Here is a 22,871-nt window from a genome sequence, read left to right on the forward strand (position 1 = left end):
TAGCTGACCAGCATTAAATTGGTACACTGAAGAAACAAAGACTAGGAAAGTCACAGTCTACTATGCACGGTAAGAAGATTTGGTATGTAAAAAAGCAAAAATAATAATAGCAAACAATGACCAAGTTCCAGGCACTGTTCTATGTGGCTTCAATATATTAACTAATTTAATCTCTACCATGACATTATGAGGAAGGTAATATTATCTCTGTTTTGCAGATAAAGAAGTAAATGCCAAAGGAAATTTAAAACTGTCTTCAAGGTCACATAGCCTAGTAACTAGTCAGGTTAAGATTAGAACCCGGGCAACTCAGCTTCAACTTCAGAGGCTTTTTTTTTTTTTTTTTTTTTTTGAGACAGGCTCTTGCTCTGTCGCCCAGACTGGAGTGCAGTGGCGCACTTGCAGCTCACTGAAGCTGAGGCTATATGTCTAACTGCACTTCTAAATTTGCCTCCCTGTTCACAGTAATACAAGTTAATATGCAACACCCATATATTACTGGTTGCAAACAGTACCCTAAATGACAGCATTAAATGATTCTTCTTACTGCTTTAACACAAACAAACCTAGGTCATCTAGAATTAATTTTCCTTTTTCAATCCCTCTGATAATCTATGACAAGAGTCTAGTGTAAAAAAAAAAAAAATCTAGTGAATGGGCCTCAATCAGTCATGTTTTCTACTGATTAGTTAAGTGTTTTATATAAATTATTTCATTTAATCCATATCACAACCCAATGAATTAGTTATTATCTCCATTTTTCAAATGAAACTGCAAGAGGCCAAATAGATTTTCAGAAGTCACATAGCCAAAGGAGGGCAGAGCTGCAGTTCAAGCTAAGATTTGACCCAAAGTATGCGCTCTTAACTACGCCTCTACATGGGCACCAGTGGCTAATCATGCATCTTGTCAGCAGCATGTGTTTTTTCTAGAGTCCAGATTAAGGAAGGGAAGTTGACCCAGCTTGAGCCTAAACCAACTGTCATAGAGTTCTCAATGTTCCAGAGCTACAAACCAGTGGACCCAACCTAGGATTTCTGTAGCATACTTTCAAGGCAACTGGAAACTCCATTAAAGCTGGCAAAGATCTCGTTCCCAAACATTTAAAATATCTATTTTTTAAAATAATTTATTTAAAAAATTAAATGCATATAAGTGTATAAATAATGAATCCTGTTTCTATTCAGATTCCCGTCCCAAAGTCATACTTTCAGCCATTCCTCAGTGATATATAGGTGAATATACATTTGTTTCTAACTAAAATTCAGAGCCACACTGGAAAGTAATCTAGACAGATGTTATAACATGTTGGCAGAATACCTCATTTGTTTACTCTGGTCCAAGCACAAAAGAAGAAATTTTCTTGTAATTCCCCACATTTGTGACTTCAGTCATACTACTCTTTAGTTTCTCTTATCATCGTCTTTTAGTTACTGACCACCAGCACAGACTTTGGATGCGTAACAAAACACATGTGGCTTAGTGCTACCATTTAACATATCTACGCACCTATGTGTTTGTGTATTTGTCTTTGTAAACAATTTCACATTACCATTGGATCAAGGTGCTGGGAATTTATTCTATACAAAACTTTCATAGTTAAAATAATTTAAAATTCTCTGGGCTAAATAAGTTTTTTGGTTTTGATTATTAGAGTGGGTCCAGGGTACACAGTGTTACCCACTTAATGTGTCCCACTTCGGTTCTCTTAATCAAAGAGAGATGCTAAATACCACTCAAGGTCTTTTTATTATACCACACAATATCAAGGAAAGCCTCTGGGCTTAGTTTTCTTAGCTATAAATTAAAAACCAAACATTCAATAAATTATGAATGCTTTATGTGTTTTACATCTGTACATGAAAAATGCAATTTAGTTCCTAAAGGAACATTTCTAAAGTTAATAATAGTTGCTTACAAGAAAACATTTAGGAAAGCTGAAAACATTTTTAAAAATCAAGAGTCAAGGAAGTAAGAGAGTAATAAGATGAAAAATTTTATAAGGATTGACCTAGAAGACTGACCCATTTCTTTAAAAATAAAATCTATATTATTTTTCTAAAATGCAACATAATAGTAAAAGTAGGGTTACTTCTAACCACTATATATAAATGAGACTAATTGAAAACAAAACCAAACAAAAAATTCTAACATATAAACAAAGATAAAGTTTCAGTTACTTACAAAAAAAATATTGCAGGCAACTTATCCATTTGTCTTAACTTTTCAACAAGAAGAGGAAACATTTTTACCATATCTTTTGAACTAGACAATGAATCCGGACTAAGGTTTTTCAGTACTGTTTTGACCTAGAACAGTAAGTTAAAATTATTTAAAAACAAAAAAAGAATTTGTGGAAACAGAAGAAAGAAAGGAATTATTTTGTTGTCTAAAATTAGAATAATTTTTCATATATAGTTTTGGGTGGGGTTTTAAAATAGTCCTTCAATATTATCAAGTAGTGGTAAAAGTCAACAGAGTCACAGGCATCTCTATATTAAAGAATAGACAATAAAAGATATAAAATATAATATATGATATTTTGTAGGCACTACAAATAAGTCAGTAGGATAAGGATGTTCATAAAATGTTGCTGTTTCAACTGTTGCAGGAAGAGTAACACAGGGTTTCTCCAATTATTAGATAACAAAATAGCTGCCAAATATGTTAAGGAGTACATAAAACCTATAATGGAAAAGAACCTCTTAAAATTAAAAAGAAAAAGTTTTAACTATGTCTACCAATAATTTGTAATAGTATACAGACATGTTTATAATGCTAAACTGAAAATTCAAGAGATGAGTGAGTCACAAAATACAATGATCAATAGAAGTGTAATAAGTTGTTCACCTCAGATATTGTTGAAATTGTGGGTAGTAACTTTTATCCTACTATTCCATATTTGATAATTTGTTTATAAACAGCATCTACTTCTTTTTTAATCAGAAAAAATAAATGTTATTTTATATCAGGAAAATTAACATTAAATTCCTTTACATAATATACAATGGAAAATCTTTGATGAAATAGTTAACGGCTATCATGAATAATTTTCTTGACCAAGTTATTTTCCAGTTTAATTATCATTTGAGTGGTGGCAAATAGGGACATCCTTGGTATTCAGTTTTCCCCTGATTAACATTTAATGGAACACAGCATTCTGTGCCAAACAGGTTAAATTATTTGTAATATTTCCTAACATCAGTATCATTTTTTTTTTTTTTTTTTGAGGATGAGTCTCCCTCTGTTGCCCAGACTGGAGTACAGTGGCATGATCTCGGCTCACTGCAACCTCTGCCTCCCAGGCTCAAGTGATTCTCCCACTTCAATCTCCAGAGTAGCTAGGATTACAGGCGTGCGCCACCACACCTGGCTAATTTTTGTATTTTTTTTAGAGACAGGATTCCACCATGTTGGCCAGGCTGGTCTCAAGCTTCTGGCCTCAAGTGATCCACTCACCTCAGCTTCCCAAAGTGCTGGGATTATAGGTGTGAGCCACCACTCCCGGCCAACCAATACCATTTTTATCTTTATTTCTTTCACCACCAGAGTGAAAAAGGCAAATAAACATGACAGTCAGCAAACTAGAACCAAAGATGCATCAATGTTATGCTCAAGGATGTCTTTGCTTCTCAGCACAGCCACCTATGAGTCTGTCATCTGTAAATTTGCCTGAGCCTCTTTCAGGTATATTTACATTTTCTCACTTATCATCATGTACATGAGTTTCAGAAATTGGTTATTTTTAAATAATTTATTTTTATTTGCACAAAACTTTCTTAGATTAGCCCCTGTACTAATTTCTGATCTCCACTATCATTCCTCTGGAGCCAGTCCCTCTTCTGTGAAAGCCTCGGCAACATTGGTTCTCCTGTTAAAGTTAAAGGTTCTTCGTTTTTAGCTGTTTGTAGCTGTTACCTGAAGAAACCAAAAGCCTACGGCGCATGTTTTAAAGATCACTGAGCTAAGAAATGAAAGCAGTTCCCTCCTCCTTTTTTCTATCTCATACTCACTGGATAATATGTTTAAATGGAATTACTAAAACAAAAATTGGAATAAAAAGATTACAAAACAGTTATTGGCTAAATTATTATGCAACTCCAAACAATTAACAATTAAGTGAAACTTTGTCCAAGAAAGTGTGAAAATTACCTTCTTCACTTGGCCATTTTTAATCCAATTTGTCAATTCTGCCTTTAAGTTTTCTTCATATTTTCTAGCATCCAACTTCTTAATGACTATTTTATTCTTAAAAAGAATGAATTCCTCCGGACACAATTCCTCGGGGGGAAAATTATCACAAAATTAAGCTAAGCTATGCAATCTATAGTAGGAAAAATACAATGATGTATTTAAGTTTACTTGTCTCCTTAACAAAATTGCAAACTCCTTGAGGGCAGGGGCTGTTGAACATCTTTTTACCTCCCAATAATTTCTAACACATAAACCTATGATGATGGGTGAACTCTTCAAAAGAAAGAATACAGGGCACAGCTGATGAAAAGATGAAAACCAACAGAGAAGAGAACAGAGGAATATAAGTCCAAAAACGCAATTAAAGTAGTATGGTATCCCAAAAGCTAAAGTAAGACATATTTTCGAGAATTACAGAATATTCCATGCTACATACAATAATAAAGTCACAAAGAATGGCTGAAAATAAGAAAAAATAACTGATTATTTCAAAATAGCAGCATCAACCAAGTAGAGAGAATGAGTCTGCTTACCTGAAGAGTAATTTTGCTATATTCTGGAATAGCATTAACTAAAGTTCATTTTGGTGAATATATATTTCTATATTTACCTGAGCCCTGGGCCAAGTTTCCCAGACTTGAGCCATGGTATCATAAAGCTGGATGCTTTCTTGAGGGGTGAGGGTAAGATCAGGTGGGAATCCATACTTTTCAATCTGTGAATAAACAAATTAATGGATGGATGAACAAATAAAATTACAATGTTTATATTTCTTTTATTTTATCTTTCACGGCTAAACCCTCAAGTCTTTACCTGTGAATCCAGGGACATTAAAAGACAATAAGCTGTAATATTTCACCTCTGCAAGGATCTGTTAATAAAGTCTTAACAAAGTAGCATCCCTAACCTGCTGAAATGGAAAACTTCAAAATCCACTAATAAGTTTCAGTACTATTTCCTGAGACTATTTGCACTAGATAATAAACTAACACTGCTCTATGAAACTTCCCTAGAATGCCAGTGAGGGTACTGGGTGGCTGGAAAATATGAGCTCTTACAGAATAGCCTCAGTTTAGACAAAAAAATATACTTTTCTTTTTGAAATATCCCTTTGAAACAGACATTAAAATGTGTTTAGTGATGAAGATGATTTTATGGTTACCAAGCCATGTAAAAAGGGACAAAGCTTTGCCCCTAGAGATCCAATATAAGAGCCGGATCAAGTTTCTAAGGGCAAAGACCCTCAGACAACCTTCAGATACTCAAAGAAATTTCTACCTGATGGTTACCCTGGTTACTGATCAGCTTCTGTCTGAAGCCTTTAGAACTCATGTACTACTTTTTCTCTCACAAATACTGTTGATGTTAGTTGTGTGCAAAGCACCATGTAGGGTACAAGAACAAATCCTGTCCTCATAGCCTTTGTGTTCTATACTCCTTTGGCTTCAATCACCACTTCTTCTAATCCACTATGTACAAAAGGGATAAAGTAACATCTAAATCATAACACCAAGAAAAAAATTAAAGATGAGTAACTATGGGGAAGGCCCTATTAATCAAGTTAACCAAGTATCTTTATGTCAAGGTTTCTGTTATGTTCATGTGTACTGTGAATCTCTAAGAAAGGGACAGGATATCACACTTCTCCCAAATATATTTGAGGAAGGAACCCTTCCTTTAAAAAATACCTATTACTGGTTCCTAGAAGATTGGAAATACTGGGCTAAAGGAGCCACTCCAAAGATAGAGTTCAGAAAGCAAAGAAAGGCTGTTTGGTGGACTGTGACGCACAGCTGGGTTCTAATCACAGCTCTAATCACTGCTCCCTGGGGTTCTGTTTTTCTTGTCTATAATATGAGAATGACAATGTCTTCATTGCTTGTCTTCAAGATTGTGGTGAGAGTCAAAAGGTTAATATAGCAAGGTTTTCTTTTTATTCTATGTTATGCAACATAATATAAAGAATCATCATCTAGCAATTCTCAGATTGAATTTATGAAGCTAGCTAGTTGGCAAGGACTTCATTTGAACACACTAGTAACTGCATTCATTATCTCAGAAGGTGAGGATTTCAGTATCTCATAAACTGCATCTTGCAGGTGACCACATATTCTGTCTATAAATGAAGCCATTCCTGACTTAAGTAATTAGTTTTCCAAGAACTATCAAGTACATACTAATGCTATGCTTCTATTTTGGTCTCTAGAATAATAGTGATTCATTTTCAAAGCATCTCCCTTCCTTTGTGAATGCCTTGGTTTCCCGTCTCTAAAATGGGAATAATTATCCTTACACCACAGATTTGTTGTGAGGATTAAATGATATAATGTATACAATATGCTGTTAAAATGCCTGGCTATTTTTTAGTATCCCATCCATCATAGTGACTGATTATTAACTTTCAGGTATTCTTTTTCATCAGTTTGTCAATTATATCACTAAAAGGATATATTCAATTCAATTGTTCTCCTCTGCACAACATGTAATTAGTTGATCTCTCTTAAGCTGGCCTAGATAATACATAAAATTATATAGAAAGACAATATATAAAAGATCATTATATGGTTATATTGGTTTGTACTTCTTCATTCATAAACAAAAGCATATCATACCACAATGCTCCTTTTGAAAAAAATAAAAATTAAATAAAATGAATAAAAAATAAGTGAAAAAGTTATATGGTAAGCATTTATCAGAACTACACAGAAAGAGACAGACAGTAGTTCTTTCGAGGACTGCCTGGTGCCGACAGCCTCTTCTGGCGCTGAGCAGCTGTTCTTTTATGGCAGCATAATTCGTAGGAAGGCTGTGCAGCTCTTCCCTTAGCCCAGGAACAAGCCATATACGGATTGCAGTGATCTCTCACCACAGCTGGATTAAAGCCAGCTCACTCATCCTGTTCCCATGCCTTCCTTCCCAAAGCTATTTCCATGAGTGTTACAGAGAATAAATCCAAGGTTAGAAGGTTCTTTTACATTCTTCTCCTGTTGCTTCAATGTATTCTGCTTCCCCTCATGATTGAACAATTTCAGTGTAATCTCATGAATACTATACTCATTTGGATAGACCATCTTGCTATTGTTATTGCTATAGCACGAAGAAAGGTCTTATATAAACGCACACCTCACAAATTTAACCAGTTGTCTAAGCATTTTAAAAAGCATGTCTCTCTAGTTGTCCCCAGGCATACAAAAGTAAAGTATCACAGAGTAAAGAGCTGAGAAGATTCATACAACAGCACAGCTCTGCAGAAGTCATACAGGGTCAGAACACACTGTAACGGTTCTGTCTCTTTCCAATTACTCCATTAATGGCTACTGAAAATAGACAAAGGCACATGGCCAAAATGATGATCTTACCAAGAACTCCAGGCCACTGTACTCACAAATGCTTAAAGGTAACTTACCTTAAATCACTCTAAGCAGAGTAAACCATTAAAAAATTATAAAATACTATGCAACTAAAAACTTGCTGAAAATTCAATGCTGAAGATATCAAAATATAATTGGAAGGCTTAAAGAGTGATGTATGCTTATCATATATCTATTCCCTAAGCACAGAGTCAGAGGAATAGGGAGGGATAGGGACAGGAATGCCATTTGGAATGAGTCATTGCAAAGCCAAGAAAAAACTACATAATAAAATTATGTCTGAAAATTTCTGGAAGACAGAATCACTTTAAGTGAGTTTTACATGCCCTTAATCACCATAGCTCAGAATCTACGAAGTAATTTCCATTTAATTCCTTACTCATGCATTCGATCCACAAATTATTTAGTATAACACTATGATTAGGAACATTAGGCTTTGGGGTCAGAACTTCTGAGTTTGTACCATAGTCTGACAATTACTAACTGAGTCCTTGGACTAGTTAAACAACCTCGCTAACCCTCTTTTTCCTCATCTGTAAGTTGGGAATAATTATAGTACATTTATTATAAAGATGTTGTGAAGGTTAAAAGAGAAATACATATAAATATTAACAAGTGCCTGCCACGTAAATTCTCAACACATGTTGGCAATCATCATTCCACAAATATTTACTGAGCAACTTTTGTGTATGTGGCACTATGAGCTAGCTATAAGGTAATCCAGGGGTGAAAAAGTGCAAAATTTTTCATTAACAATTTTATAATTTAATAAGAAAAATAAGACATGAAAGCAAAAAATTATAACAGGCTAAACATAATTGGTGTCATTTAAAAAGTACAAATAATAAGTTACATTTTATCAGAAAAGAAGATTAATTCCATGTGAAGAGATCATAGAAAGACCTCTGGGGAAAAAAAAAATCTCACATTAGCAAAGACATGGAAGATGAATAGAATCTGGAAACTTAGAGTTCGGCATCTGGAATGAAGCATTCATTCCAGGTATAGCACACAGCATGAACCCTTTAGATAAGCTACATCCAGGGTTTGAGTGAAAAGCTGAGGAAAGTCTAAGTTATAGAAGACTTGAATGCCAAGCTACAAAGTCTGAAATTTATTTCCAATGGAGAAACATTGAAGACTTTTGAGTAGAATAAGGACAGGATCAGAATTATGTTTTAGGAAGATAAATGGAACAGCATAATTTTGGATATAAAGTAATAAAAAAAGGACCAACTATTGGCTAATGTCATTATATCTTCACAAGGCAACTTGATCCTATATAATTTAATAACAGAGATAGGATGGAAAAAGAGGAGAGAATAGCAGGAGAAATTAATGTCTTCCCACACTCATAATCCAGTGCCTCAAGTGAGATCTCCGAAAACTTCACCTTCTCAATCCACCATGAAAAAAGTCATGTTCTGATTTTTATGTTAGTAGGAAATGTCTCTTCCCTGTTCAGACCATTTGGTAATGGGAAATTCTGACATAAACGAGGAGTGCCGATACAGTTGTGGCGGTACTGTTAGTCACAGAGAAGTGGAAGACAGAAATAGATACTAAGAAGCCATAGATAGGAAAGGATAATGTCTGTAAATAAAAAAAAGGAATAAACTAACCAAAGAACCCGAATGAGAACTCTCCATTACTTCCTCTCCAGTTGTCAAACTTTGGGTGTCCCAAACGACTTTGAGGATCTAATGAAAGCTAGAAGAATGTATACACACACAATTTTTAGGGGTTTTTCACTTTTCTATGAAGTCCATCCTTGATGTCCGTGTACCTGAGGTTAAGATTATCTGTAAAGATGGCCTAGTAAGAAGCCTCCTGTGAGCATCAGCCCCCACAGGAACTCCAAATTGAACAACTATGCACACAAAAAACACCTTTGTAAGAACCAAAAATCAGGTGAGTGATCACAGTATCTGGTTTTAACTCTGTATCACTGAAGAGGGCAGGAAAGACAGTGTCGACCTGCCAATGCCACCCATCCCACATCCTCCAGCAGTAGCCACATGGCATGCAGAGAGAGTCTGTGCACTTGGAAGAGGGAAAGCATGGTGACTGGGACTTTGCATTAGAACCCAGTGCTACCTTGTCACAGCGAAAAGCAACACCAGGCAGAACTCAGCTGGCACCAGTGGAGGGAGCATTTAGACTAGCCTGACCCAGAGGAGAATTGCCCATCCCAGCAGTCGAAACCTGACTTCCAGGATGGGTAATTCTGAAACTGGCAAGCTCATCACCGGGGTTAAAGTGCCCGAGGGTCCTAAATAAACTTGAAAGGCAGCCTAGGCCACAAGGACTACAATTCCTGGGCAAGTCATGGTGCTGTACTGGGCTCAGAGCCTGTGGACTTGGGGTGTATGCAATCTAGTGAGACACCAGCTGAGGAGAGCTAGGGAGTGATTGCATCATCCCTCCCCCAACCCTAGGCAATGCAGCTCGCAGCTCTGAGCAAAACTCCTCCCTTCTGCTTGCTGAGAGGAGAGGGAAGAGTAAAGACGACTTTGTCTTCAAACTTGGACACCAGCTTAGCCACAGTAGGATAGAGCACTGAGCAAAGTCATGAGGCCCCCATTCCAGGCCCTAGCTCCCAGACCTTTCTAGACACATGCTGAAACCTGCTGCCTTGAAAAAAGATGAACCCAGACGTGGCAGGATTCATCACCCGCTGAATAAAGGGCGCTTGGGCCCTGAATAAGCAGCAGTGGTAGCTAGGTAGTACATGCCGTGGGCCTGGGGTGATACTCTGAGGCATGCTGGCTTCAGATATGACCCAGCACCTTCCTAGCTGTGGTGGCTATGGGGAGAGACTACTTCTGCTTGAAGAAAAGAGAGGGAAGAGTAAATGGGACTTTGTCTTGCAGCTCAGATGCCAGCGCAGGCACAGTGGAGTAGAGCACTGAGCAGCCTCTTGGGGTCCCCAAGTGCAGGCTCTGGCTCTTGGATGGCATCTCTGAACCTACCCTGGGCCAGAGAAAAGCCTGTTGGCCTGAAGGGAGAAACTCAGGCCTCTCAGCATTCACCATAAGCTGACTGAAGAGGCCTTGGGCCTTGAGTGAAGATTAGCAGTAGCCAGGAAAAACTCACCATGGGCCAGGGCCGCTGGTGGCCACAGAGAGAGACTCCTCTACTTGTGGAAAAAGAAGGGAAGAGTGGATAGATCCTGACTCCAAGCCCTGGGTCCCAAACATCTCTGGACCCACCTGAGGTCCGGGGAACCCGCCACCTTGAAGAAAAGGACACCAGCCTGGCTGGCTTCATCACCTACTGATTGTAGAGCCCTCAGGCCTTGAATGAAAATTGGCAGTAGCCAGACAATGATTATTGTAAGCCTAGGGCAACACCTAGTGCTGTGCTTGATTCCGTTCTAACCCAGTGCAGTCTCTGCGGTGGAGGCCATAGGGATGCTATGTTGCTTTCTCTTCCCAGCTCCAGGCAGCTCAACACAGAGAAAAAGATTCCATTTGTTTGGGAGACAGTAAGGGAAGAAAACTAAAGTCTCTGAGAATCCAGAGAATTATTCAGGATCTTATCCAAATCACCAAGGTGGTTCCTCTATGAGACTGCAAAAGCCACAGCCTCACTGAGCTTGGGGTGCCCCCCCAGTGCAGATAATGGCTGCAGTGACCAAAATCTTAGATCACAACATCCAAGCCCCTCCAAATACCTGGGAAGGCTTCTCAAGGACAAGTACAAATAAGCCCAGACTGTGAAGACTACAATAAATACCTAACTATTTAATGTCTAAGCATCAATGAATATCCAAAAGCATCAAGACCATCCAGGAAAATATGACCTCACCAAATGAACTAAATAAGGTACCAGGAACCAACCATGGAAAGACAAAGATATGTGACTTTTCAGACCGATAATTCAAAATAGCTGTTTTGAGGAAACTCAAAAAGCCAGTATTACCCTGATATCAAAACAAGGCAAAGACACATTAAAAAAAGAAAACTACTGGCCAATATCCCTAATGAATATTAATGCAAAACTCCTCAACAAAATGCTAGCTAACTGACTTAAACAACACATTTAAAAGATATTTCATTATGGCCACATGGGATTTATCAAAGCAATGTAGGGATGGTTCTACATACACAAATCAATGTGATATATAATATCAATAGAATGATAGCAGGATCCCATTAGATAAATTTAACAAAGATATTGAAATAATTAAAAAGAATCAAGCAAAAGCTGACATACTGAAGAATCCACCAGAGTCTCTTGATAGCAGAATTAATCAAGCAGAAGTGAGCATTAGTGAGCCTGAAGAAAAGCTATTTGAAAATATATAGTCAGGGGGGAGGAGCCAAGATGGCCGAATAGGAACAGCTCCGGTCTACAGCTCCCAGCGTGAGCGACGCAGAAGACGGTTGATTTCTGCATTTCCATCTGAGGTACCATGTTCATTTCACTAGGGAGTGCCAGACAGTGGGCGCAGGTCAGTGGGTGAGCACACCATACGCCAGCCGAAGCAGGGGCAAGGCATTGCCTCACTCGGGAAGCACAAGGGGTCAGGGAGTTCCCTTTCCAGGGGTGACAGACGGCACCTGGAAAATCGGGCCACTCCCACCCGAATACTGTGCTTTTCCCACGGGCTTAGGAAATGGTGCACCAGGAGATTATAGCCCGCAACTGGCTCAGAGGGTCCTATGCCCACAGAGTCTCGCTGATTGCTAGCACAGCGTCTGAGATCAAACTGCAAGTTGGCAGCGAGGCTGGGGGAGGGGCGCCCGCCATTGCTCAGGCTCGCTTAGGTAAACAAAGCAGCCTGGAAGCTTGAACTGGGTGGAGCCGACCACAGCTCAAGGAGGCCTGCCTGCCTCTGTAGGCTCCACCTCTGGGGATAGGGCACAGACAAACAAAAAGACAGCAGTAACCTCTGCAGACTTAAATGTCCCTGTCTGACAGCTTTGAGGAGAGCAGTGGTTCTCCCAGCACGCAGCTGGAGATCTGAGAACGGGCAGACTGCCTCCTCAACTGGGTCCCTGACCCCTGACCCCCGAGCAGCCTAATTGGGAGGCACCCCCCAGCAGGGGCAGACTGACACCTCACACGGCCGGCCGGGTACTCCAACAGACCTGTAGCTGAGGGTCCTGTCTGTTAGAAGGAAAACTAACAGAAAGGACATCCACACCAAAAACCCATCTGTACATCACCATCATCAAAGACCAAAAGTAGATAAAACCACAAAGATGGGGAAAAAACAGAGCAGAAAAACTGGAAACTCTAAAAAGCAGAGTGCCTCTCCTCCTCCAAAGGAATGCAGTTCCTCACCAGCAACGGAACAAAGCTGGATGGAGAATGACTTTGACGAGCTGAGAGAAGAAGGCTTCAGACGATCAAATTACTCTGAGCTACGGGAGGATATTCAAACCAAAGGCAAAGAAGTTGAAAACTTTGAAAAAAATTTAGAAGAATGTATAACTAGAATAACCAATACAGAGAAGTGCTTAAAGGAGCTGATGGAGCCGAAAACCAAGGCTCGAGAACTACGTGAAGAATGCAGAAGCCTCAGGAGCCGATGCGATCAAATGGAAGAAAGGGTATCAGCCATGGAAGATGAAATGAATAAAATGAAGCGAGAAGGGAAGTTTAGAGAGAAAAGAATAAAAAGAAATGAGCAAAGCCTCCAAGAAATGTGGGACTATGTGAAAAGACCAAATCTACGTCTGATTGGTATACCTGAAAGTGACGGGGAGAATGGAACCAAGTTGGAAAACACTCTGCAGGATATTATCCAGGAGAACTTCCCCAATCTAGCAAGGCAGGCCAACATTCAGATTCAGGAAATACAGAGAACACCACAAAGATACTCCTCGAGAAGAGCAACTCCAAGACACATAATTGTCAGATTCACCAAAGTTGAAATGAAGGAAAAAATGTCAAGGGCAGCCAGAGAGAAAGGTCAGGTTACCCTCAAAGGGAAGCCCATCAGACTAACAGCAGATCTCTTGGCAGAAACCCTACAAGCCAGAAGAGAGTGGGGGCCAATATTCAACATTCTTAAAGAAAAGAATTTTCAACCCAGAATTTCATATCCTGCCAAACTAAGCTTCATAAGTGAAGGAGAAATAAAATACTTTACAGACAAGCAAAGGCTGAGAGATTTTGTCACCACCAGGCCTGCCCTAAAAGAGCTCATGAAGGAAGTGCTAAACATGGAAAGGCACAACCGGTACCAGCCACTGCAAAATCATGCCAAAATGTAAAGACCATCGAGACTAGGAAGAGACTGCATCAACTAACGAGCAAAATAACCAGCTAACATCATAATGACAGGATCAAATTCACACATAACAATATTAACTTTAAATGTAAATGGACTAAATGCTCCAATTAAAAGACACAGACTGGCAAATTGGATAAAGACTCAAGACCCATCAGTGTGCTGTATTCAGGAAACCCATCTCACGTGCAGAGACACACATAGGCTCAAAATAAAAGGACGGAGGAAGATCTACCAAGCAAATGGAAAACAAAAAAAAGGCAGGGGTTGTAATCCTAGTCTCTGATAAAACAGACTTTAAACCAACAAAGATCAAAAGAGACAAAGAAGGCTATTACATAATGGTAAAGGGATTAATTCAACAAGAAGAGCTAACTATCCTAAATATATATGCACCCAATACAGGAGCACCCAGATTCATAAAGCAAGTCCTGAGTGACCTACAAAGAGACTTAGACTCCCACACATTAATAATGGGAGACTTTAACACCCCACTGTCAACATTAGACAGATCAACGAGACAGAAAGTCAACAAGGATACCCAGGAATTGAACTCAGCTCTGCACCAAGCAGACCTAATAGACATCTACAGAACTCTCCACCCCAAATCAACAGAATATACATTTTTTTCAGCACCACACCACACCTATTCCAAAATTGACCACATACTTGGAAGTAAAGCACTCCTCAGTAAATGTAAAAGAACAGAAATTATAACAAACTATCTCTCAGATCACAGTGCAATCAAGCTAGAACTCAGGATTAAGAATCTCACTCAAAACCACTCAACTACATGGAAACTGAACAACCTGCTCCTGAATGACTACTGGGTACATAACGAAATGAAGGCAGAAATAAAGATGTTCTTTGAAACCAACGAGAACCAAGACACAACATACCAGAATCTCTGGGATGCATTCAAAGCAGTGTGTAGAGGGAAATTTATAGCACTAAATGCCCATAAGAGAAAGCAGGAAAGATCCAAAATTGACACCCTAACATCACAATTAAAAGAACTAGAAAAGCAAGAGCAAACACATTCAAAAGCTAGCCGAAGGCAAGAAATAACTAAAATCAGAGCAGAACTGAAGGAAATAGAGACACAAAAAACCCTTCAAAAAATTAATGAATCCAGGAGCTGGTTTTTTGAAAAGATCAACAAAATTGATAGACCGCTAGCAAGATTAATAAAGAAAAAAAGAGAGAAGAATCAAATAGATGCAATAAAAAATGATAAAGGGGATATCACCACCGATCCCACAGAAATACAAACTACCATCAGAGAATACTACAAACACCTCTACGCAAATAAACTAGAAAATCTAGAAGAAATGGATAAATTCCTCGACACATACACCCTCCCAAGACTAAACCAGGAAGAAGTTGAATCTCTGAATAGACCAATAACAGGAGCTGAAATTGTGGCAATAATCAATAGCTTACCAAGCAAAAAAAGTCCAGGACCAGATGGGTTCACAGCCAAATTCTACCAGAGGTACAAGGAGGAACTGGTACCATTCCTTCTGAAACTATTCCAATCAATAGAAAAAGAGGGAATCCTCCCTAACTCATTTTATGAGGCCAGCATCATCCTAATACCAAAGCCAGGCAGAGACTGGTATTTAAAATTTAAAAAATTTAAAAATTTAAAATTTAAAAAAAAAGAAAAGAAAATATATAGTCAGAAGAGAAAAAAGAAAAGAGAATTAAAAATGATAAAACATTCCTATAAGATATAGAAAATAGCCTCAAAAGGGCAAATCTAAGATTTATTGGCCTTAAAGGGGCTTAAAACCCCTAGAGTGAGGAGAAAGTTTATTCAAAGGGATAATAACAGAAAACTTCCCAAACCTAGAGAAATATACCAATACTCATGTACAAGAAGGATATAGAACACCAAGCAGATTTAACCCAAAGAAGACTATCTCAAGACATTTAATAATCAAACTCCCAAAGGTCAAGAATAAAGAAAGGATCCTAAAAGCAGCAAGAGAAAAGAAACAAATAACACAATGGTGCTCCTATATGTCTGGCAGCAGACTTCTCAGTGGAAACCTCACAGGCCAGAAGAGAGTGGCATGACATAAAGAGCTGAAGGAAAAAATCTTTTATCATGGGACAGTATATCCAGTGAAAATATCCTTCAGACATGAAGGAGAAATAAAGACTTCCTCAGACAAAAGCTAAGAGATTTCAGCAACACCTGTCCTACAAGAAGTGCTAAAGGGAGTTCTTCAGTGTGAAAGAAAAGGATGTTAATGAGCATTAAGAAATCATCTGAAGGCAAAAAACTTACTAGTAAGTACACAGAAAAACACAGAATATTATAACATTGTAATTGTGATATGAGTATATCTTCAGTAGAAAGACAAAACAATGAACCTATCACAAATTACAACCACAGCAACTTTTCAAGACAGACAATACAATAAGATATAAATAGAAACAACAAAAAGTCAAAAACTAGAGCTACCTTATGATCCAGCAATACCACTGCTATGTATATACTTAAAAAAAAGGAAATCAGTATATCAAAGAGGTATCTGGACTCTCATGTTTATTGCAGCGCCATTCACAATAGCCAGGATTTGGAAGCAACCTAAGTGCCCATCAACAAATTAATGAATAAAGAAAATGTGGTACTTAAATACAGTGGAATACCATTCAGCCATAAAAAAAAAAATAAGATCCTATCATTTGCAACAACATAGATGGAATTGGATGTCACTATGTTAACTGAAATAAGCCAGGCACAGAGAGAAAAACTTCACATGTTCTAACTTATCCGTGGGAGCTAAAAATTAAAACAATGGAATGCATGGAGACAGAGTAGAATGATGGTTACCAGAGGCTAGCAAAGACAGTGGAGTGGATTGGGTGGAAGATGGAATGGTTAATGAGCACAAAAAAAATAGATAGAATAAATAAGATCTAGTATGTGATAGCACAACAGAGTGATTATAGCTAACAGTAATTTATTTTATATTTTAAAATAACTAAAAGATTAGAATTGGATTCTGCTTAAGGTAATGGATACATACCTCATTTAGTCTGATGTAGTTATTATGCTTGAGGTAATGGATACATAATGGTAATTATAATAATTACCATTATGTATTATGTATACAAAATACCATTATGTATTTTGTATAATACAAAATATTATAATAATTACCATTATGTGTCCATTAAAGGATAAATGCTTGAGGTAATGGATACATACCTCATTTAGTCCGATGTGGTTATTATGCATTGCATGTCTGCATCAAAATATCTCATGTGCCCCATATATACAGCTACTTTAGATGCCCACAAAATTAAAAATAAAAAATGTATTAAATTAAAAAAACAAATGAATAAAAGAATCAGTAAAAAAAGAAAAAGATTATCTATACATGCTGCAATTCTATGAAAATTAATTGAGTCCCTTTCCAGTTGTGATATGTATATCACATCTAAAAATTCCACTAACAGGACAAATACGCTTTTATACTTACAATATCTGTCGTTAGCGCAGCACAGGGATGAAAATGATCAAAATAAACATCATCATGTTTTACTGAACATATATGCTTCTCTAAATCATTGTGTCTCTCTCCACAGAGCACTAGATATGAAGAGCAAGAATATCCAAATTAATGGACATATAATTATTAGAATATGGATAACTTTGTAGTAAAATACAAAAATCCCTATAAAAAGCTTTATAGTAAAATATAAAACTATATAGTAAAACATAAAAAAAAAATAAGCTTACCAAGTCTAACTTCATATGATTGATTTTTATATGAATTGTCTTGGAGAAAGTTGAGACATTTGTCAGCCTGTTTTTCAGAAATAAATTTCTCTTCCATAATCTTGTCTGCCTGTTTCCAGTACTGTTTTACTGACTGCAGCCACCTTACAGAATAAACATGCATATAATTTAAATAAAATATAGAAGTATTTATCAAGAACTTGGATATTTTAAACAAAAAAAATTTCACAAGTTTAAAAATTTAGTGCATGCCCTCTCAATTTAAACCACCTGAGTTTACTTCAGAGCTGTGGACTTCGGGCAAATTCCTCAGTTTCTCTATGCCTCCATTTCTCCATCATAACACGGAAGATAATGAAAGTATCTTTCTCATAAGGGTGTTGCATGGCTTGGATGAGTTAATATACCTGCCACATAGAAAGCACTATGTGTTTGTTACCAGTGTTGCTGTTACTATCATTGTTGCTGTTACTAGGAAAAATCAAGTCTGGTAACAAAACAATACTTGATGTTCATATAATGCTTTGTTGTTCCTATGATTGTCATCTGCAAGGTCAATGACTGTGTCCCAGTTATTTCCATTTTAGCTTTAATTATTGGATAAGGACAAAGAAAGGGGGATACAATTCTCTCTCTTACTTCAGATGACATTTATTTGAAAATTTTTAGAAATTTTCCTACACAATTGCAGATCTGGCTATGGGAGACCTTGATTTTCTTTGGAGAAGATGTTTTCCTTCTCTAACTTCCAGGAAATATATCTTCAAAAAAATTTTAGAAAGCCAGACATGGTAATGTGCACCTGTGGTCCCAGCTACTCAGGAGGCTGAGGTGGGAGGATTCCTTCAGCCCAGGAGTTTAAGGCCAGCCTGGGCAACAAAGAGAGACCCGTGACGTTTCAAAGATTGGGTAATAAATTTATTTGAAAGTTATTATAGAAAAAACCTTAAAGACTTCAGACTATATAGACAATATATAATTCAACCACTGAATATATAACAACCATTCTTTTTACCTATACCTACTTGGTGAGAAGATTTGGGTTATTTATGGTAGCTGAAAGAACCAAAAAGGGACATCGAATAATGACAAGGAGGAGCTCCCAAAATTTTGCTCCGACTTCTCTGCCAAGATAATGGACCTAGTAAAGAAAAAAAAATCAGTTGAAAAGTTGATGTCAAAATGGTAAATAAAAAATAGAAGCATAAAATCATCATGCATATTTTTCCAGTTTCCTATAAATGACCTAACCTAAATAAAGTGAATGGTGATAAATTCAGACAATAGACATCATGACACTTAACTCTCTCCAATCTCCATATCTAAACCATTATTAATTCCTACAGATTCCAATTCCAAAAATCTATTTTGAAGCTATGTTTTTCTCTCCATTTTTTGTAGTCATTGAAGCCACCATCACCTGGCTTTCTACAACAGCCTTCTGATTTTTCTCTTAGCTTCCACTCTTTCTCTATACTTTCTTCACATCATAGCCCTAATGGTATTATTAAACAAAAATCAAATTAGGCTACATACCTAATTAAATCCCTACACTGTCCTCCCAGTGCATTTACAGCAAACTATAAGCTGCTTAACTGGAAGTGTAACTTCCTGCATGATCTTGCTTTTTCCCACCTTTCCAACCCCATCTCAGGCCACTTTCCCCGCCATGCACTCTGCTCCCAACATACTGGCCTTCTTTTCATACCTTGAACACATGTGTTCCACCTGAGAGCCTTCATATATACGACCCTGCTACTTAAAATCCTCATCCACCTCTTAGCTGACCACTCCTGCCGATCCCTGCAAAGCCCAGCTGAAGGTCATTGTCTCAGAAACACCTTCCCTGAGTACCTGCTCCAAAGTTGTTGTTGTTGTTCTTACTTCCCATTTTGCTATTATCTTAGTGAAAACTGACTGATTTTTTTTTCTTCAGAGTTTGTATCACAATGTTTACTTATATTTTCATTGGTACATTTACTTATTTAATTGCTCTCCCCTTCACTAAACCACAAGGTCAGTACTGGCATATCAGGGAGAAAGCACAGTGTCTAGCACAGAGTAGGTACTCAATTAATATCTGTTGAATGAACGAATCAATTCTCTTTGGTTAAATAATGCAAATTAAGACTTAGAGAGAAGGTCCAAATTTTGGTCTTAATTAAACAGAACACATCGTGACAATTGGGTCTCAGCTGGAAAGACTTACTAACCAAGCCTAGTAATAAATACATAAAGAAGAATATTTTCATATCCCTTCTGACTTTGATCTAGTCAGATAATCACCCACTTTACCAAATGCTAATCTTATATTTTGTATCAGCAGGCAATTTCTCCGAACTTTCTAGAATAAACAATTTTTAAAGCCTTCTTACAATCAAGTTTTGTGCATGTATAAATCAGAAAACCAAAGTTACCCACATTTTGTTTTTTGTTTTGAGATGGAGTTTCGCTATTGTTGCCCAGGCTGAAGTGCAGTGGTGTGATCTTGGCTCACTGCAACCTCCGCCTCCCTGGTTCAAGTGATTTTCCTGCCTCAGTCTCCCGAATAGCTGAGATTACAGGAGCACGCCACCATGCCTGGATAATTTTTGTATTTTTAGTAGAGACAAGGTTTCACCATGTTGGTCAGGCTGGTCTCGAACTCCCGACCTCAGGTGATCCACCCGCCTCAGCCCCCCAAAGTACTGGGTTTACAGGCATGAGCCACCGCGCCCGGCCTCATTACCCACGTTTTAACATTATTGTGCTTAGGCATTTTGAAACGAGACCACAATGCAAGGTTCTAGATCACGAAGATCAAGGGTTTTGTTTTGTTTTCCCTTAAAACGGGAATGTTCAAAGTCAGCAACACACAATACAGCCTGATGCATAAAAGGAAATAGACTACTTTCAGGACAAAGAAAGCAGAACGACAGCATGTCTGCCAACTCTCAACTTCACACAAAAAAGGAGTAGATTCACTACATAGGTTTGTCACCTAGTTTTCCTTTAAGTTGAAAAATCCTTGAAGCAACAAAATACAAAGCTTGAATTCTATTTACAGTTCTTTCCATTCATTTTGATAATAACATAGTTATGTCCTTCCAGATCTACACCATTCACCACCTTGCTCTCTGGCCAATGAGTCTAACCTTGGGAATTGGCTCACCCAGCCTCCTTAGCTCTCTAGCTTGTATTGGGTTTGGCCAGTGGGAAGCCTAGGCAAGAAATGGGAAGGAGAGAAGACAGTGAGGTCAAGGTCTTTATTCTCTTGCTCTCTTTCCCTAAGAGGTCAACCTTGGCCAGCTGCATTTCTTCACCAAGGTCACTGTTCTTCTCAAAGAGACATATCTATAGAATCTCTCTTCTGTTAAGGTTCATAATGCTTCCTCCTCCCTTCAGCCTTACAGGGTTGAAAGGCTTGTACTATTCTGGATTACTGCACTTACCTTGTGGTTTCCCTTGTACAAACCTTTGTAAACAGCCCCTTAGTAAAAACACTTTTCTAAAAATTATACTAATGTGAATATGCAATCTGTTTTCCATTGGTACCCTGGCTGACGCACAACTTAACTGCCATCATTGAAAAAGCCCCATATTCTTTAAATTACAAATTATAGTGTGTATGCAGACTAGAACATCAACCAGAGAACTAACACCAAACCTACCTCATCAAATATAACATATCTGATCCTTTCCACCCATTTTTGGCGATGAGGAGCAAGCAACAGGATTTCAAAACATTCCGGCACTGTAATAAGTACCTACAAATACGAATGATTAGTGTAGCTAACTTTATGAAGCATTAATTTTATATCAGGCATAGTAATAGGAACCTAGAAAATATGCTGCTGCTGATAGCAGTTTCATTAAGATAACATTGCATCTTTGACGTTTTTCATTTAAATCTTTACATTTATGAACATTTGGATTAATGAAAATAAAAAAAGCTTCTACTCTGTAATGACTGTTTTACATTTTGTTTAGTCTTAAATGTCTACTTTGTGAATTCAGTAAGGGAGACAATCTATCTTAACCTATGATTTACCTATCGACGGGTCCACTATCAACACACAATCTTTTTGAGACAAGGTTTTATTATGAGGATCCATAAATATCGTTCACAAGAACTAGCAATTTTGAATGGAAAGAAAATGTTGGGTAGTCATTTAGTAATGCATTGGGTTTGTTAAATCTACTTGAATCCCTTTCTAAGTAATAATGAAATATCACAATCTTCTATTTGAAATTTCACATCATAATGTAAGTATAAATATTGTTCACAAGACCTAGCAACTTTGAATGGAAAGACAAGGTTGGATAGTCATTTAGTAATGCATTGGGTTTGTCAAATCTACTTGACTCCCTTTCTAAGTTATAATGAAATATCATAACTTTCTATTTGAAATTTCAGTTCACAATGTGAGTATCCTTAGAGATGGTGAGCCTAGTTCTTACTTTTTAGAGTAGAACAACCTTAAATTTTCCTTAGAGCAATTTCATTTTCTTTGTGAATTCGATGAAATGATTTCTATGAGGGCTTGTGTTTTGCAGATTCCCAGCAAAACAGTTATATAAGTACTGCTCTATAATTTGATAATAAACTCATTAATTAACATGTCATACCTGACAGTTTAGTGCATTGTGACGATAATCTCTTGTAAAAGCACCACATAGAGTTCTGCCAGCAGGCAACGTTTTAGTAAAACGATTCGCAACTGTTGCAGCCACTTGACCAACAAGGGACTGATTGACAAGAAAAAAAAAACCATTAGTCACTTAGTAGAGAACAGACATATAAAACCTTGAGGACAATAGAATCCCTACACACACACACACACACACACACACACACACACACACACTTCAATGAAAATGAAATAAAGAAGTAGGGAAAAATACAGAAGGTAATGAAATTATTTGATACCACTGAGTATTCTCTTGGATCCTCCTTGATTTTACACACACACACACACACACACACATACACACACACACATATACACACACACACACACTTCAATGAAAATGAAATAAAGAAGTAGGGAAAAATACAGATGGTAATGAAATTATTTGATACCACACACAGACACACACACACGAGAGATAGATGATAGATAGATAGATAGATAGATAGATAGATAGATAGACAGATATTACATATCGTGTATATGGTGACAATGGGCAAATGAATGACTTTCTATTGAATGTCTGGTTCATGATTCCAGGTAAACCACCATTGCTCTGCCTGGGATCCTCCTAGTGCTCTCTCTGCCTATGTTTCTCAGGATCCTTTCTTATTTAAGCCCCTGCAACTTGCTGC

General features: G+C 37.6%; 1 protein-coding gene across 10 annotated transcripts in view; it reads right to left on the minus strand.

Moving 5' to 3' along the window:
- Nucleotides 1-22,871, minus strand: part of DDX60L (DExD/H-box 60 like) — a 199,330-nt gene that overhangs the window by 46,191 nt on the left and 130,268 nt on the right. For all 10 annotated transcript variants that reach the window (XM_063664272.1, XM_063664270.1, XM_063664269.1 and 7 more), the window contains 8 exons: nt 22,175-22,294; nt 21,217-21,312; nt 18,592-18,707; nt 17,567-17,709; nt 17,307-17,416; nt 4,805-4,909; nt 4,153-4,281; nt 2,185-2,309 (listed from right to left, as the gene is read on the minus strand). In XM_063664272.1, coding sequence (XP_063520342.1) covers nt 2,185-2,309; nt 4,153-4,281; nt 4,805-4,909; nt 17,307-17,416; nt 17,567-17,709; nt 18,592-18,707; nt 21,217-21,312; nt 22,175-22,294 — 944 coding nt within the window. The remainder of the gene's footprint in view (nt 1-2,184; nt 2,310-4,152; nt 4,282-4,804; nt 4,910-17,306; nt 17,417-17,566; nt 17,710-18,591; nt 18,708-21,216; nt 21,313-22,174; nt 22,295-22,871) is intronic.

The sequence above is a fragment of the Pongo pygmaeus genome, chromosome 3 (assembly GCF_028885625.2).
Source record: "Pongo pygmaeus isolate AG05252 chromosome 3, NHGRI_mPonPyg2-v2.0_pri, whole genome shotgun sequence".
In the NCBI taxonomy this organism is placed as follows: domain Eukaryota; kingdom Metazoa; phylum Chordata; class Mammalia; order Primates; family Hominidae; genus Pongo; species Pongo pygmaeus.